Source organism: Tachypleus tridentatus, chromosome 13, assembly GCF_004210375.1.
Source record: "Tachypleus tridentatus isolate NWPU-2018 chromosome 13, ASM421037v1, whole genome shotgun sequence".
In the NCBI taxonomy this organism is placed as follows: domain Eukaryota; kingdom Metazoa; phylum Arthropoda; class Merostomata; order Xiphosura; family Limulidae; genus Tachypleus; species Tachypleus tridentatus.
This window is the reverse complement of record NC_134837.1, coordinates 69,861,713-69,880,240: the sequence shown is the minus strand read 5'-3', so window position 1 is coordinate 69,880,240 and position 18,528 is coordinate 69,861,713. Positions and strand designations below refer to the sequence as shown.

General features: G+C 33.5%; 1 protein-coding gene across 3 annotated transcripts in view; it reads right to left on the bottom strand.

The window, feature by feature from the left end:
• The window catches only part of LOC143237289 (neurobeachin-like), a 210,664-nt gene that overhangs the window by 104,156 nt on the left and 87,980 nt on the right, over window positions 1-18,528 (bottom strand). For all 3 annotated transcript variants that reach the window (XR_013019973.1, XM_076476365.1, XM_076476364.1), the window contains exons 25-31: window positions 17,808-17,961; window positions 16,531-16,711; window positions 13,854-13,993; window positions 13,113-13,220; window positions 12,588-12,819; window positions 9,951-10,078; window positions 4,916-5,348 (exon numbers count right to left, since the gene is read on the bottom strand). Coding sequence is in view for 2 of the 3 variants with exons in the window: in XM_076476365.1 (XP_076332480.1) it covers window positions 4,916-5,348; window positions 9,951-10,078; window positions 12,588-12,819; window positions 13,113-13,220; window positions 13,854-13,993; window positions 16,531-16,711; window positions 17,808-17,961 (1,376 nt within the window). In the remaining variant the exon portion in view is untranslated. The remainder of the gene's footprint in view (window positions 1-4,915; window positions 5,349-9,950; window positions 10,079-12,587; window positions 12,820-13,112; window positions 13,221-13,853; window positions 13,994-16,530; window positions 16,712-17,807; window positions 17,962-18,528) is intronic.

Sequence of the window (18,528 nt, the reverse complement as noted above, 5' to 3'; positions counted from 1 at the left end):
ACCACTCTGAATGATGTATTAGGCTTATTTCATTTTTATACGACATTCTTAATCTAGTCTCCTAGGCATTTCAAAAATTAGAAGAGTATACAATAATATTATTCCAACCACATTATGTCCATCTTATCCATTGTTATTGATGTCTTTTGCTCAATCTAGAGTTCTTCAGGTTGGTTGGAATACTATTTATATCTATTGAAAGTATTTAGATATTTTAATATCAGACAGAACAAATTAATAATAATTAAATATTGAAATTTATTGCAAAGTTATCAGTTTAAGAAAAGCTTTAAAAGGCACAGTCATAACTGTTTACTGATTCATTATTGAACAAGGATTTCTAAGCATTTAGCATTATATTCCATTCTTTAAGAAGAACATTAGGACACTGTCATAAACAAAACTCCTATCACTTGTAGTTGTTTCTTTAACTATTTCAGCATAAACACAGTCTTTGGGACTAGCTTTGTTACCATTTTGTGCTTGTTATATTTTTCATTCTATTACTTTTAAAATAGTAAATATATGTTCATGAAATTTGGCATATTATCAGTACATAGTACAATGCTTTCATATGCAAAATATCAGACATTTTTATTACATCTTGAAGTCTGTTAAGCAGTTTTTCTCGTGCCTTTTTTTTCCTTTTCTCATGTTACCTATTCAGCATGTAAAATAATTTTCATTCTAAGATTAAATATACTTTTATGCATCATATGAAATCCTTATGTCCAGATAGTTTTATCAAACATTTCTTAAGAAAAACTATGTATTTTACGTTATTTTCACCAATGAATCTCTTTATGGGTTTAGTTGATTTGACAGATCAAGTAATTGCCATACAAAATTCAGAAATAAATATTAATTATGCATTTTTTGTCCCAGAATAACTACAAATTATACAATGAAAACATAAATAGTTAGACTAAATAGCTTAAATCTTATAACATTACATATTTATGCATGTGCCATCATGTTATTGTATCCAATAACATAAAACTGACCTTTAGGCTTTACAAAGTGACCTCTCTTAGGTGTGTTTTTGTGGACTAGTATTTTGTAAATTACACAAACATTTCAATTATTATACATGTGAGACTGGCAAATGGAGGTTAAGACTGACAGATGATGTATCCCCACTGCAGTGTGGGTCCTACTTCCACAGTCACCTCCAAAATCTAGGGTACATTTTATAATCCCACATTGTAGCTTGCACCCTGGGATCTTTTCAGTTGATTGATACAGCATTTTTTGTTTATATATAGTTTATTGGTATTTACAAACAAGTTCTTAAACACGTTTTTCTTAAAACATAAAACAGGAAATAAAGAAGTAAAGCACACAATTGTCTCTTCTAATTAAGATATCTGTACTTGGATGCTGCTTTTTTTCTTTCTAGTGTGACTACAGATTATAACAAGAAAACAAAAATGTTTCATCTAAATCATTTAAATACCATAATATTATACATTTATACATATTTTTATTATACTGACCTGACTAACATTATAAAAGTTGAATGACAAAACGCACATACAGTTGTGTTACTGTAACCAAGAACAAACAGGCCCTTGCAAAGTGACCTGTGTTGGCTGTGATACACTGGATCAGCATTGTGTAAACTACAATTACATTTCAGTTATAATAAATTATACATGCACATACATTTTTAATGTCTACAAATAACTTCTTTATTTTTCTTAAAACATAGAACTGTAAATAAAGAATTAATTCAAACAATAATCTTGTCTAGTTATGATATCTGTATTTGAATGCAACTTATCGTAACTTGATAAGCCTTAAGAACTTTTGCATGTGGAAGATGTGAAAATAATTTTTTACATACACACACACTTGAATAATCAAAAAATAATAAATTACTATATTGATACCAAATTAATCCATTATAATTTATCAAGTTTAGTAATTAAGCTATTTCTAGGTCTAAAAATATGAAATTTCAAATAAACTAAAGACTCTAGTAGACACTGTCATAATTTAAAATGGCTAAGAAAATCATCGGGAAGACATTCTCAGCTTTCGACTGATCATTCAAATGTCATACGAGGGCTGTTCAAAAAATACGCGGACTGCTTGAATTGCGCGGCTCCAGTTGGTTCCAGGGGAATCCGCTTGGTGTCGCTAGGTTCGCACAGATCAGCTGATTACGACGCCATTTCCCGATTGCAGATATCTTCATTTGTGTATTAGGTACACGGTTTTAAGTGAAGTGAGATTTTTTCGTTTGGTGGATTTCAGAATGAATGACCTGAAGGAGCAACGACTTGCTGTGAAATTTTGTGTTAAACTTGGAAAATCTGCGACTGAAACTTTTGCTATGCTTAACATGACTTACGGTGATGTTGCTATGAAGCGTACGGCATGTTTCAAGTGGCATGAACGTTTTAAGGATGGTCGACAGTCCATTGAAGATGATGAGCGTCCTGGACGTCCTTCCACGTCAACTGACGAACCACACGTCGACAAAATCAACACCCTGGTGCGGGGAAATCGATGTCTGACTGTCAGGGAGCTTGCTGAAGAGTGTGGGATATCAGTTGGATCTTGTTACAAGATTTTGACCGAAAAATTGAAGATGCACTGCATTGCTGCGAAATTCAGCCTTCAGAACTCGTGAGTTTTTGGCCAAACACTCGATCAATGTTCTTCCCCACCCTCCCTACTCACCTGACCTTGCTCCTTGCGATTTTTTCTTGTTCCCCAAACTCAAAAGACCCTTGAAAGGAAGAAGATTTGAGATGATCCCTGAGATTAAGGCAAATGCGACGAAGGAGCTGGAGGACATTACAAAAGAAGTGTACCAACACTGTTTCAACAAGTGGAAACACCATTGGGATAAGTGTGTGCGTTGGGGAGGAGAGTACTTTGAAGGGGTCCCAGACCTGTAACTTCTAAATAAAGTAGTATTTTGTTTTATGACGTCAGTCCGCGTATTTTTTGAACAGACCTCGTATGTAAAAACGGCTCGTTTGGGTTGAGAAAATTTTTTACGTAGAGGAGTAAACAACGTTTCGACCTTCTTCAGTCATCGTCAGGTTCTACGTAAAAAATTTTCTCAACCCAAACGAGCCGTTTTTACATATATATTTCTTTACAAGTGGGTTTTCTCGACATCACTGACACACACTTACTGTTACATAGATTATGTTTGGACTAATGAATCTGGTTCGTACATACAACTTTCAATTACATATCTCATATCTGGTATAATGGATCAACCACGTACATTCAACTTGCTGTTACATAGATTACGTCTGGACTAATGAATTACAAAGATTATGTCCAGTAAAATGGATCAACTACGTACGTAAAACCGTTATTAATCAGAAAGTTCTGATTAAAGTAAGCTTTCCATATGGATAAGAAGTACAAATTAATTAATATATATATATTAATGAATATACATGTGGATACAATGTTTCATTTAATTATATTAATGGATTAACCACACATGTACAACAAATCTAATTCCACACAGGAAATGTTGAAGTTACCAGCGAGGTTCTTAACCGTTTGTTAAGTTGCTTATTTCCAAAATTGCTTTGAGCATTTAACAAATTGAGAAATAATCAATCAAAAACCCTAGGAATTAAAACACATGTATTTTAATATATTTATTTCCCTTTTGAAGCGTAAATGATGTAAACCACAGTGTCGTTACGAATCTAGTCTTGACATCGTAAGTGCTTCACCGCATAAATACATTAAGCTAATTTGTTTGAGTTTCGCAATTCTAAAATTTCAGTTGCGTTATACGTAGAACATGTGCACTACAGTTTAGGCAGGTGGCCTGTATTTGACAAAGATAAATTATCAGTAGCTAAACTTTGTCCTGGCGGAGAAAATGGCAACTAGCCTCACAGAGAACATCACTTACAAGGCTTCGTATGTGTTGCATTCTTTAACCATACGATGGGCCGTACATATTCCATTTTTTCTCTCTCTCTTACCAAGCAATGTTTACCTTGTAATGTTTATAATAACCTGAGAATTTTGTAAAGATATGCATACATTATCAAAAATCACAGTGTAGTTACTTTCATGGTTGTAAGCTGGATGGACACCACCCAATCATTGAAGGAAGGGTTCACCAAAACATCACAAAACTGTTGTATATAAAACATTTAGTACTTGTACTTGTTTCTCTAAAAAGAACATCATGACACTGAGGTATGTAAAACATATAGCAGTTGTACTTGTTTCTCTAACAAGAATATCATGACACTGTGGCATATAAAACATATAGCCCCCTGCTAGTACAACTATATGTCTATGGATTTACAATGCTAAAATCAGGGGTTTGATTCCCCTCGATGGGCTCAGCAGATAGCCCGATGTGGCTTTGCCATAAGAAAAACACAAAACACATAAAGCATATAGCAATTGTACTTATTTCTCTAACAAGAACATCATCACACTGTGGTATATAAAACATCTAGCAGTTGTACTTATTTCTCTGACAAGAACATCATCACACTGTGGTATATAAAACATCTAGCAGTTGTACTTATTTCTCTGACAAGAACATCATCACACTGTGGTATATAAAACATCTAGCAGTTGTACTTATTTCTCTGACAAGAACATCATCACACTGTGGTATATAAAACATCTAGCAATTGTACTTATTTCTCTAACAAGAACATCATCACACTGTGGTATATAAAACATATAGTAGTTGTACTTATTTCTCTAACAAGAACATCATGACACTGTGGTATATAAAACATCTAATACTTGTACTTCTTTCTTTTCTTTAACTAGAACATCATAACACTGTTGTATAAAGATCCATTAACATTCCCAAATATATATATATTTTTTCTGGGTAAAGTTTAAAGCACTACAAAAATTCCGGTGTTAATGAAAAGTAATTTCCAAATTTCCAACTAACCTTTTCCTTCTATAAGGAGATCTTGACCATGCGATCCAACTAAAGTACGAGAAAGAAAAGGAGAAAAATCAACCATAATTTCTCTTAATAATGGACAAACACTTCCAAGGGCTGTTTCTAACTGATGGGTAAGCGTTGTTTCCCGTGACATTACCAACCCATCTGGAGCACTCATGGTAGACAGATGGAGTGTACCAGGTCTTGGCTCAGCAACACTTGTTGAAGTGTTCATAACATCCACATGTTTAGAAAGCCCACCATTCTGAGATGAGGGCACTTCTTCAACAACCTGAAATTCATTCTGACACTTTTCTCCCTTCTGAGAAGATTGGTCTGATACCTGTGAATCCTCAGATATATGTTCATTCTCACCATTTAGAGCTTTTGTATCCACCTCGTCTTTTAAGGAACTTCTATCTTCTATTGAATGCACCTAAACAACACATTTAAGTCATAAATTAGAGACATAAGAAATGAATAAGGTTAAAGAAAAGTCACTTTACACTATTGTAAACAAATGCAAGTATTTATCAGCTGAAGGTTAAACTTTCTACACAGTTTTAAGTTTATTTATCCCAAATTAGAAAGAAATTAGTGTAAAACAGTTCTGTTAAGCATACATGTTTCTAAAACTTAAAGTTTTTAAACAGTTTTAAAATCTACTTAGCAACTTTATATCACTGCAATCAAATGAAACTGTTTATTTATCAACTAAAAGATAAAATTTCTAAATAATTTTAAACTAACCTACTGAATTATTAACACTCACTCATTCTCTCTCTCCGATTGTGTAGGTACTGTAAATTCTATTTGCCCCTTGCAATATGGGGAAGATAGAGCCACTCCGCTTGACAATTATAAAGAAACAGTGAACTATTTTCCATGAACAATGCACTGAACCAATACTGATTAAAAACAAAGGTCACATGAAACCAATCCAGATATCTAAGTGTAAAATGTGAACCAGGACAATAAGTAGGCTCTAACATTGGCTTGTGCCTTTCCTACCAACATCTGAGGAAAAAACATATAGGCATTCAGGTACAAGGGCTCCAAACTTCACCCATTTCTCCAAGAGTGTTGGAATTCACTCCAACACCCTAGAAAAACAGTCTCTGTCTATCAACCCCAGGGAAATTGAATGTGGTAAGGATTTCCTAGCTCCACTAGAAGAGTCTGAGGTGAGAGTGGTTATGTGTAATAGGGAGTCCTGAGAAGCAATGCTCTGGAAACAGTGGAATAGGTAAATCAAGTTTCCCAAATATTTAAAAGCAAACTGACTCAGATTTACTCATAACAATCCATGAGTGGCTGTACAGGATAGTACAGTAATACCACCCAGTCAGTCTCTAAGTGGCCTTATGGGCACCTCATTTCTACAGAGCCTTTTGCAACCTAGATAAAATATACTGAATTAGTGATTGCTAGTGCTAAAAGCACACCTGCCTGGGCAACACTCACCATAGAGTGGGATCCTGTGAAAACATGGCTAAAGACATTGAAAGTTAGCAATGAAAATATCCACACCTCTGTATAATCTAGCTGAAGTGGTTAAAATAGTTAAAGGGGGCAGGTAAAAACCCTCAAATAAAGATACTGTCAGATCATGCAATTAATGCAAGATAAAAGTACTAGGGGAGGTCCACATACCAGAACATACAGTAGGCAATATGACAAATCTGATTAAATGTAACACTCAGAAGATTCCTCACCTTCAAAGACCGTCCAGAATAAAACATCATTCTCTAGCCTCTCTAAAAGCAACAAAATCTTCAAAACTCACAGTGACAGCAATCAAAGATTACAGAAGTAAGAAATAGTGATTGATAAAAAGTATGTATCTCCTTCCCTGTCTGACAGTATCTTGGGTAAGAAGAATCCATCTGAGGATGCAGGTAGAATAATAAAGTAGTATATGGTTAAACATCACAAACCTGGTAATGCCTATAGATCAGCAGCAGCAAAAAATAAACCTTCAGGTCTGTGGAATAAGAAAATCAGGTCATTAACAGGTGTTGAGAAAGGACATGTAACCTAACTTTAATATACCAGTTAGGCAACCAGAATGGTCATTTGGATCAAAGAATGCAAAGTGACTCTGGAATCCAGAGAGTATTGAAGTTGCAAAAAATATTTTGTCATGAATATCAAACAGTAATCAATGAGGCCACCATATACTGGACAGTTGTGGAAGATGCAAAAACCCTTGTCAGAGAAACAGGCCACAAATGAGTTATGGTTGGCACTCTTGATCGAAGTAGGTGAAACCTCCTCTCAATACTCCATTGTTGATACATTTGCCCATTTCCATTAAGAAATGTCCATCATGGGACTAAACAAAGACTGAGACAGATGCATGGCAACCCTAAAAATTAAACCATGATGCTGTATGAAAGACTGCATAAACTCTATGCTTGAAGCTTGCATTTCTGTTTAGCCAGGTGTACCATGTTAGATCATGGCTTCCTCCAGAGATGTCCAAAGAAGATGTGGAAGAGATAGACACTCCTGAAGATACTACAGAAGCAGAATCACAGTATAGCTAACAATCCTATGCTATCAACAGGATCTGACAATGAGTTGGAACAAATCATAGTTAGTACCTTGGGTTACATATGAATTGAAGGAAGACCTAAAGTTGTAATCCTGTCCCATCGTGACAGAATGCATCCACTGCTAAAGCTTAAAGGCAAGGTATTAGAGATCAACTTGTCAGTAGGTGGGTTGTCCAATAAGTGGTCAATCCACCAATTAAGTATTGTGAAATGAGAGCCGATACAACAGAACGTCCTCATGTAGCATCTGTTCTGTTTGGATTGAGACAAGTGATCTGGTACTGCAGCCACCACCTGTGAAACATGGCAAGCTAGCAAGGTGATATGATAGCAGTAGTCCTAAGAAAGGAAATACAAAATTTGAAAACAAAGGGTCCTGGACCAAGTGCCTCTGCAGTAAGAAACATAATATACCACTACAGAATTATAAGAGTTAAGCCTGATGACTGTCACCTTAAAACTTATGACATATGGAATTGGAGTAAATGTCTCAGCTCAGAGAGTGAAACCTGTCTTGGTTGTAAAATCAAAATGCTATGTTCTGACAAGTAATTTGATGATGACAACATCTATGAAATGATGTGTGCACAATGCTATGAAATGAATAGGATGAGAAAAACTTTTATGATTCAGCAGAATCAATGTGAAGTTGATGCTAGATCTGAAAATAAAAACCCGAACTGCAGTACCTGACCCTTGTGCACAAAAAACATTGACAGTAATGAGACATGGCAATATCCAGAAAGATGCAAACTATAACAAACTTGGACATTCACAATCCCAGTGAAAAATGTTAACTCAGATTGACGAATAACTGACTTGTAAACCTTGGAGAATCTCAACATTCATATAAACAAAGAAGATCAATAACTGGACACCAATCTCCTATACTTTTAGACCAGCAACTGATGGGAATAAAGCTCTAGAAAAACCAGCACAACTCCCTCACTACCTCCAGATCAACCAAAATCTCACAGCCCTAGAATTAAGTTCCAAATCCTGGGGATCTGGGGGAAACAAAAATCTTTCAGATAAGGTGGTTAATAGTGGTGAATTTGTGAACTGAATGATGAATCCTCACTCAGGACCTGTATTGCTCCTGGATCTGTACTTTTGGTTACTACACATCTCATAAATTCTTGAACCCAAGCCACCACAGGCATACAATAATTACTGGTGCTGCTGCTGGTGATCCAGTCAAACAAAAGAACACCCAGACATAGACAGAATTTATTCTGGATACCAATGTACCAAAGGGCTGATTTTGTGGGTCAGGTCCCTTGAATACAGGCAAAACTATGACCACTGTAGGAGCAAAGGAAATCAAGATGCCAAGAACAACAGGAACCAACATCTGAACCAATGTGCATGCTAACAATAGTTCCAGCTCATCATCAATGAAGCTGGTGATCCTGAGAGTGTTGTGTCAGGAAAACAAAACGTTGGAATTTAGAGTTGTAAGGGTAATGATCTTTTCAAGTTAATTACAAACTCCAACTTGGAACTCATAAATTTGAGGAGGAGATGCTTCCACCTGGTGGTGGTAGGTTAAATCACAAAGTTCTGACAACTGTGTTGGATAAGGCATAACTGTTCCTTCATGTAACTGAGAATTAAACCTCCCTACAAGAGCCACAATGTCTGAGAATGGAGAAAAAACTAAATATATGCTCCCACTCCTTTCACCCATCAGGTAAGTCCAGGTTTAAAAGCCACTGATGAAAGACCCAAAACATCAAACTCTTGAAGAACCAATGAAATAAAACAAATCAAAGACAACTTATCCTGAAGTGGCCTCCTCCTTTACGTATTACTGTTATTAAGACTGTGTTGATTACAGTTGATTGGAACAACATATAACTTGTCTTTTTAGAGAATCAAATTCCAGATTCCAGCAATGTCAAGTCCATAACTTTACAACTGTCCCACAGAGGGACTAGAAAGTCAACAGACTAAAAGAATGCACAGGAAAAGGCAAACCTAAATTCTCTCCAAAATGCCAAGGATCACCCTCAGTTGCAGCCATGGAAAATGTTTAAAGTATCTTAAATTTGTAGCACTGTGAAACCTGAGTGATGTTTGTTGATAAACAGTGGTAATATTATCCAAATGAGGTGCATATACAAAGTAGAAGGATAGAGGGTTGTACAATGGCATAGGTGGAAAGCGTCACAAGACAAATATCACCAATGTCAATTAAATGGAATATATAAGACTGGAGCAGGCAAGAAAAAATCAGACTGATGCTTAGATGAGCAAAGGAAAAACCAGGCAGTCGAGTAAAATCTGTTAAGTGTTAGTAGAGGTATGTTTTTAAAAAAACAAAAACATTCCTTTAAAAAATGTGAGTAAACAATTTTAAAAGTTAAAATTTCTACTCAGTTTAAAAACTTGTATTTTCACATCTTCCTCTCAAGACAGTGAAAAGCTTTGAGTAAAATATTTGTTAAAAAGATTGAAATATTTCTTTAAATACTTACAGTAACCCCTGCTCCTCTGGAATGTATATTAGCAAGAACGCTTGAATCTGTGTCCTCTACTATGATTACATCTCCATCGTGAGAAAGTGATGTAGTCAACTGTCTAGTGAAGGGTCTGCTGATTCCACCTGGTGGTAAATACAATAAAAATTATTAGTTTACTCATAACTACCTTGTAAGGCTTCACATCATAATTTTACATAACTGAGACCACATTTTTTGGGGAAATAAATATAAAGCCAGCAGATTTTCACAAAATATCAATTTATTTGGTCTTTTGTGTATTCAGGAGATATTGACAGATAACTTCCAGAAATAACTGCTTAACTAACTTGCCTCAGACTTATTTCCTATATTGTATAAACAGTTTGCCAGACTCTAAAATATGTTTCAACTAGATAACAGTATTGTCAAAAAGCAGACATATTTTAAAAAGAAGATGAATGATTAACCAAAGCTAGAAGACACATGTTCTTCATTCACAATTCTGCAGCTAGATAATTTAAATGAATAACTTGAAATGTCAGACAATAAAGTAATTCTCTTAATTTCCTAAGTATCCATTACACTAATTCTCCAGAAGAATGAGACCAAATCAACATCAAAGAAGATCAAATCAAATGGCCAGAAAATAAAAGTTTACCAACAAAATAGAATGCAGCAGCTTTAAGAAAGACAATAATAAATTTTATCCACCAAGTTAAAAGCAGAAGCTCCACAATGGCTAAAATTAATCTCCTCCCACTAATCAGGAGTTCATTGATGAAGATTGCTAAATCTCTAACAAGAAACTCAACATATAATATTAAGTAGAAACTCAGGGAGGAAGACATATTGCATGTATAAAGAAACACATATGGATATCACAAGGACTAACAAAGCCCTGTATGTAGAAATTAACAAAAAAAGGAAACTATGAAGACTAATACAAAACTACATAAAAAAAAAAACTTCTGAAAGACCAACACTAACATGTGTAAATAAAGCTTTGAAAAGGAAAACCAAAAGGACCAATAATAAAGTGTATGTACATAAAGCTGTGAAAAGGAGTTCTAAAAACAACAGAAATAAACTGTGTGTGTATATAACACTACAAAAAGGAACTACAAATAAAACAAGAAATGCACTGTGACTAAGAACAACTAACTAACTAACTAGCTTGGCAGTGATTGGTTTTAAATCTAACAAGTATAGAGTTATAGAAAGAAGTTCTAAAAAACTCCAACAATGAACAACAGCAAGAAAGTTATATATATAAAATAAAGAATACCAAGAGGCTCTAAAACTACATCTTGAAACATGTAAAGACAAGAAATATATATAGAAAGTTACATGTAGGAACAATGAGAGAAGCATGTAACTAAAACAGGCAGTAAGATTTGGAGTTGGATCTATTTACCATGTAACTAAAACAGGCAGTAAGATTTGGAATTTGATCTATTTACCATGTAACTAAAACAGACAGTAACACATGGAGTTGGATCTATTTACCATATTAATAATAACTGAACTTCAAAGCAAGAAAGAAAGTTAGAGCAAATAAAAAATATAAGTTACTACATCAAAGATCTAACAATAAAAGGCCGATCATTCAGAAACATACATGATGACACCCAAGGATGATTTGAGAGGGTGGCCTCCTCTACATAAATAAAACATACATTGGAAAGTAGTAGCTGAAGTCTAGATGTGAAGAGTGTCTCTTGGTTTCGTGGACTTTTAATACAAATGTACATATAAGTATGTATGGAATTTTCTGGGAATGAGAAAGGTGAAGCCTGAGGAAGAGAAAATAACATCTGCAGCATCTGGTTGTCATTTCTAAGTAGCTCAAAGTACCTCAGAGAAGTATTATGTTAATTACAAAACAGGTTTATCAGATGAAAACCAAAATTATGATATGAACCATCATATAATTAATATATGTTTTTCAGACTGATTTGATATATTGTGAGAAAACACTGTTTAAAATAAGATTTTGATGATAATTGCTAAAAGTACAGTAAAATCATTAGCTGGTATTAACCAAACACTTTACAACAATCAGCCATAATTAAATTAGATTCTAATTTCATTTTAATTAGAAGAATTTCAGAATAAACAGTCAGAGCACAACTAATTTACTGAAAACAATTTTAATTACATGTGTTCCATCAAGAGAAAAATATGGCTGTGAACAACTACTGAAACTTATTAGCAAACACCTGTATGGCTATTGTGTATATTAATTAACACCAAAATGCAAAACTATTTCTTAACATCCATATAACCATCAAGCACTTTTCAACCAAACCTTCAACAGTGATATCTTCATTCACACAATTGTAACCATCCACCAGAACAAAGAAATTCCACTTCACATGAATGCTCTTTGTACCCATCAGATGCCTGGTTGGGAAGACACTGAGGAAGAAAGGTTTTTACCCACTGAAGAAACACTGGCACTGTTAGAGTGCCAGGGCTAATATTATCTAGACTGTATCTCCTTCTATCATAAAGCACGGGAACTGAAGGATCTGCAAGATTTTTAAAGTTTATTCCAATAATTCTAGGTGGGATATTATACTGATGAAGAGATTGTAGTTTGTAAAGACCAATAAAATAAGTTGGTGTTTATAAGGAAATTGCTAAATATACCTGTTTGAGACACATCGGCAGGTGCAGAGATGTTTTCTTGGGTTTTCTCATTAGGGGAAGAAATAGAAGTGGTTTCTAACTGTGCAGGGTCACTAGGTTTGGAAGGAGTGGTAGTAATCTGAGGACTAGGAGTTGGTGGAGGTTCGAGAATGTCTCGATACTTGGATACCATTAATACGGATATAAAGTAAACTACAGCCAAGGCTATAAACTGGGCTTGCTTAGTCTCATCCTAGAAAAAAAAGAGTACAGTATCAAAATTACTTTTCAGTTATACAACACTTAAAATTTTATAACCATAACCTATTTCAACAAACAATTACAAGATAACTAAACCAAACTTGTTATGACCTTTCCATAATAAGGTTTTACTTCTTGGACTTTATTTTCATAAAGAATCAGAATGTTTTGTTTAATAGAAAATAACTTATACCAAAAGATTTTTAAATATTTTTGTTATACATATTGTTAATACATTTGTCAAATAAAGCTCAATAATCAACATTTTTCCACTTGTCTACTTACAACATCTCGATATATCACTGCATGCAAACGATTCACATCCATATCCTGCAGTAGCTTCTCTGGATCACGGATGGGGCTACTCTGTCCTCCTAGATTTTCAACAATATTCTAACAAGAAGGAAAAAACCAAATATTATAAGTTCAAGGTTTCTGATACACAACTATCGATGATTCCAATAGCTCTATCAGTTGGATTCCTTGCAAATCACATTTTTATTTCTTGACAGGACTCTGTCATTTTTCTTTAAAAATATATATTTTTATTGAAATTTAGCTAAAACACAAAGATGCTACAAGAGAGATATAAATGTAGGTGCAACAGTAAATAAAGTGTTGTTACTCACAGATCAAAGTGAGAAATAGTGTGTTGTCATAAGACACTTTTTAAGGAATGGAAATATCTCTAAAAACAAATTCCATGAATGATAGACAACCTGTATCTTACAAAAGGGCATGAATGGTGAATAACCTGTTTTATAGAAATGGACATGAATGATGAATAACCTGTTTTATAGAAATGGACATGAATGATGAATAACCTGTTTTATAGAAATGGACATGAATGACGAATAACCTCTTTTTTAAAAATGGACATAAATGGTGAATAATTTGTTTTATTTTAAAATGGACATGAATGGTGTATAACTTTTTTTTTTTAAATGGACATGAATGGTGTATAACTTGTATTTAAAAAAACAAAATAGAAATCTAAATTTCATTGCTTAATCATTACATACACACCTTTGCTGAGGGCTGAACACCTCCTATCAATGCCTGAATGGGGCCTCGAGTAGAAGGGGTTATAGGGTGAGGCGTAACAGGTGTCTGGGGTCTGCTTCTTTCTCTGCATTCCAAACAGTTCCTAACAGCAGCTGTGCAAACTAGAAATAACATCATTCACTGTAAATACCCACCCACACATTAACAACATACACTGTCTGATATTCAAAAGAACAGTTTTCTGTTTCTCCTGAGTGACATTTGTTTATTACTACAAGGAAAACACAATAATAAAAATAAGTGGCACTAAAACATCTAAATGGTTATTTGGTTTCATTTTTTACAGTGTGTAAGCCACAAACAACAATGTATCAGTTCTTGCCAGTGTTTTAATTTCAGAAACTCATACAAAACACTAAATTTAAGCTCTACGCAAGATTATGATTAGACAATTTTTGAAATTTTGAAAATATTTTATTTATGATAAATTCTTTACTGTATAAATTAAACATTGTTATGTCAGTGAGAGAAGCAAAAATAATAGAAGTATTATCAAAATCACTGTAGTACAAGAGGTTTCCACTACTAAAACAACTTTGATGTTACACTGTGCCTCTGATAAAATGCTGCATAAATGATATTTTGTACTTAATGAGACTGGGTAGATGACTAGTCTAACACTGTTAAAATTTGTCTAGTCTTGATTTTGAAAACCATCAAACACTGAAAATGATACATGGAAGGTTAAGATTGAGACCTGAGGAGTGGTCTCAAAACCTACAACAGCCATACATAGAAGTTACCAAGTTATCTAAATATGCGGTAGTTACATTGTTAACTAAATACACAGTAGTTACCAAGTTAACTAAATATATGGTAGTTACCAAGTTATTTAAATATACAGTAGTTACCAAGTCAGTTACATATGTTGTTATGAAGTCAGCTAAATAAATATAAAGTTATTACCACACAAGCTAAGTACCTAGTTGTATAAACTAAACAGTATTCCACTGAGGGTACAGATGAACATCTGTGATGAAAGTAAAGCATCAACAGATTAAAATATTCATTCCCAGCAGAAGTTAGTGAATGTAACATCAATGTAAAGGATTTGTTGAACCTCAACAAATTTGTTGAGAGAAATAATTCAGGAAAAACAAGAATAGCATGTTATCAGATACTAGAAAAAAGTACAGTTACTGTAACACCATGTGACAGAGCTAATAAGTTTGTTGTATTAACTCTTTAACAAGGGGTCACAAGTCAAAGGTCATGTCATCGTATTTGTTGACTTGCATTCAAAATATTATTGAACTACTATTTTATGAATTTATTTCAATAAGTCTGGGATCAAATTGTACATTATAATTCAAACTTAATATTATATATGAGTTAATTTCTCAATTTAAAAGTAAATATTAAAGGAACATCTATTAGATTTTTGTGAGTCATGTGGCATGTTGAATGCAGCACTGTTTAAAATTAAATGCTTATGATGTCAAAATACTAAGTGTTTAGTTTTGTACAAATTAGGAACTGAAATTACCATTATCAAACTAGAATATAAAATAAGAACCTTATATGTTTTAATTCTGCTGAGATACAGGTTATGCACTGAATCAAAGACAGAGGTCCTGTTTACCTCTTTCCATTTCTGAAAATGGTCTCATATACACTTTACCTCACTATGCGACATATGAATAATCAGTCATCAACTTAGAATGGCCCCAGAGTATTTTTTTTCAGCTATTTTAATCTGTTGAAAGGCTACCACATTCTTTCGATCTAAGTTTTCAAGGATGTAGGTTGTATTTTTAGTCTGCTCAAAGTTTCATATTTTTTAAAATCTAAATGTACCTTGCTTACTTAGCTTAATAAATTATAATGGAGTTATATGGTATCAATGTAGCTACTTATTATTTTTTTTGTTATTTAACTGTATGTATAAATACAATTTTGTTTGATATCCTCTATGTGCAGAATTTGAAAAGGCTTAGCAACCTATGTCCAGCAGCAATTGAGTACAAAGGTTGTAGCAGGAAGAGATAACTGTTTGCTTTACTTCTTGATTCATTGTTCTATGTTTTAAAAAAAGTAAATTTAATACTTTATTTCTATATAGTAATAATCTATATATATAATTTGAATGTGACTGTATATTACAAAACTTTAGTCCACTAAAACACATCAAAGACAGGAAAGACTAAAGGTCAGTTTTATATTTCTGGATACATGGCTTGAGTCACGTGTACAGTGTCAAAGGAAGTGTACTGGACATTATGCTCCAACAGGCCTCTGACATCGCTTCTACCTTAAGCCTACAAATACTGGTACATCTTAGTCTCTGAATCTTCTCATCGTGCTTTCCTGAAGAACAATTTTACAAATGGTTGTCTCTAACAGCCTAAACACTGAAACACAACTTCAACAACAGTGGGTGTGCATCTTGTGTAGTCAACAAAACATAAGTCTAATAGAAAAACATCACAAGAATATCCCTTATGTTTCTACCTTTTGCTACTGACAAATTAGTTGAAATGTTAAACCACTGTTTAGTTGTATTTTAGTTTGCTAATAACGTTTTTAAACAATGTTGCAGCAGTTGCTTTATATTGTTTGTTAATGTTAACACTGCTACTGATGAGCTGAGTACAAAAACGTTTAGCCCATTTCTTCTGAGTATTTTCTTTTTTCTTACCAAGCCGAAGACACTGTCTCAAGATTCCTCCACTGGACATGTTTTTCTCAGATTCCAGTTCATTGAAACTAAGAGATGAAGCAAACACCAAAACGTCTGTCATATTCACCAGCCTCTGGAGGAATGCTACTGCTACTTCAATAGACATTCCTTGTGTTGGCTCAATAACGTCAAGTTCGTGCTGTAGATAGTTATTGATAAAATAATATTCAGTTAACAACCTGAAACACATAAAGAAAACTCTCTGACCAACATTCAGAACTTTACAAGGACAAACTAAATTTAAGATAGCTCTTGGAATGACTATTACATAATTTTGATATTAAAATACAGCATGATATTTTCATAATGGCTCAGTTGACATAAAGTGAGAACGAAAATTATATTATACATTCAAACTATACTTAGAACTCCACAGGAAGATAAAGATTATTTTACGATGACACAATACAAGTATAAAATACCTGTATGAGATAACATCACAATAAGTCTTATAACAGTTTTAAATTATATCATTATATACTGGCCCAAGTTGTGTCACAACATTTCAATTATAAATTTACTTCTGTATGATGCAGACTTATACAGGATAACTGGTTAAATAAAATATGAAGTTTTTATGTTAAAGAACACCTTCTATAACTGGTGAACATACACATTTTAAATAAACTAAATCTATTCATAATGGATGACCTTAATGTAGCATCCACACTATAAATGTCAAAAATATCATAATTAATTGCATGCATATTTTGATATCTTAAACTTTCCTTAGTTCAGACTAATGCTTCACATCCCAAAGTCTGGACCTATTTACAGGAACATTCAGTCATGTTTGTAGAAGTTATTGTGATTATAGAGACATTTCTTTTACAGTTATTTATTTTTATAATATGCAAATTAGCCACAATAATAATACTACACATGAATGTGCCTTTGTACCTATCTCATTATACTTTTATATAAAAAGCACAATATCATACTATCTAAAGTATACATGCTACCTCAACAAACTTATTCTACTACAATAAACTACTACTTTTTACATATTAAAAAATAAATACAAAAGACCTTTTTTTCACAGCACATGTTTGTGTTCAGTGTAAACAATAAACTAAAACAGCTGATCTTCAGTTGTATTTGGTCTATATTTGAACTCAAACAGTTTATTGAGTTTATAGACAATATTTCAATGACATATATTGGCTTACTTCAAACTAAGAATATCTAAGTTTTGGGTTCACAGCACCAATCTACAGTAAAATAGAACATCTTACGTTTGGTGATGTGGCAGATGCAAGAAGAGGCAAGAGGCCACCACAAGCTATAATGATGTTGTCTGACAACTGGGATATCAGATGCACTGTATTGATCACAAAAATGGCATTCTCGCTACTGTTGACAAAATCAATCACTGTTTTCGTGGTGTTGCTGGTTTTTGGAAAACATGTTTATGAGTTCAAAATAATAGCATTAAACTATAAATACTAAAAACATTATAGAAACAATTCACTCTTACCTTACCACTAAGAAACTGAGACAGAACAATCAGCAGTTTTGGTTAAAGGCACACTTAAACTTATAATATACAAATATAGAGTTTATTGTACTGGTTACATATGTTTTAGCACAGGACTTCCTATTTCCAAGTACGGAGTCCAGGTGGTGTAGTGCCAGATGACAACTATTTATACATCATTCAGTTATTAATTTATTTATTTGTTTGTACTTTATTTAATTGATATTATTATGTTTCACATATAGTTACACAAAGTTCATAATGTAAATAAGAGTGGATTATGCCCTCAATGTACAAAAATGAAGATCACAATACTAATTCACTATAGCAACAGAGCAAAACGTGTAAGCTCAGCCTAGCATTGGTAAATCACGATAGTAACTAAGCAAATTAATCAAAGTTAACAGCTACATTATAAAAATTTGGAAGAATATTAATATTTTAACTACAGTCATTAAGAAAGTACAAAACCTAGAAAG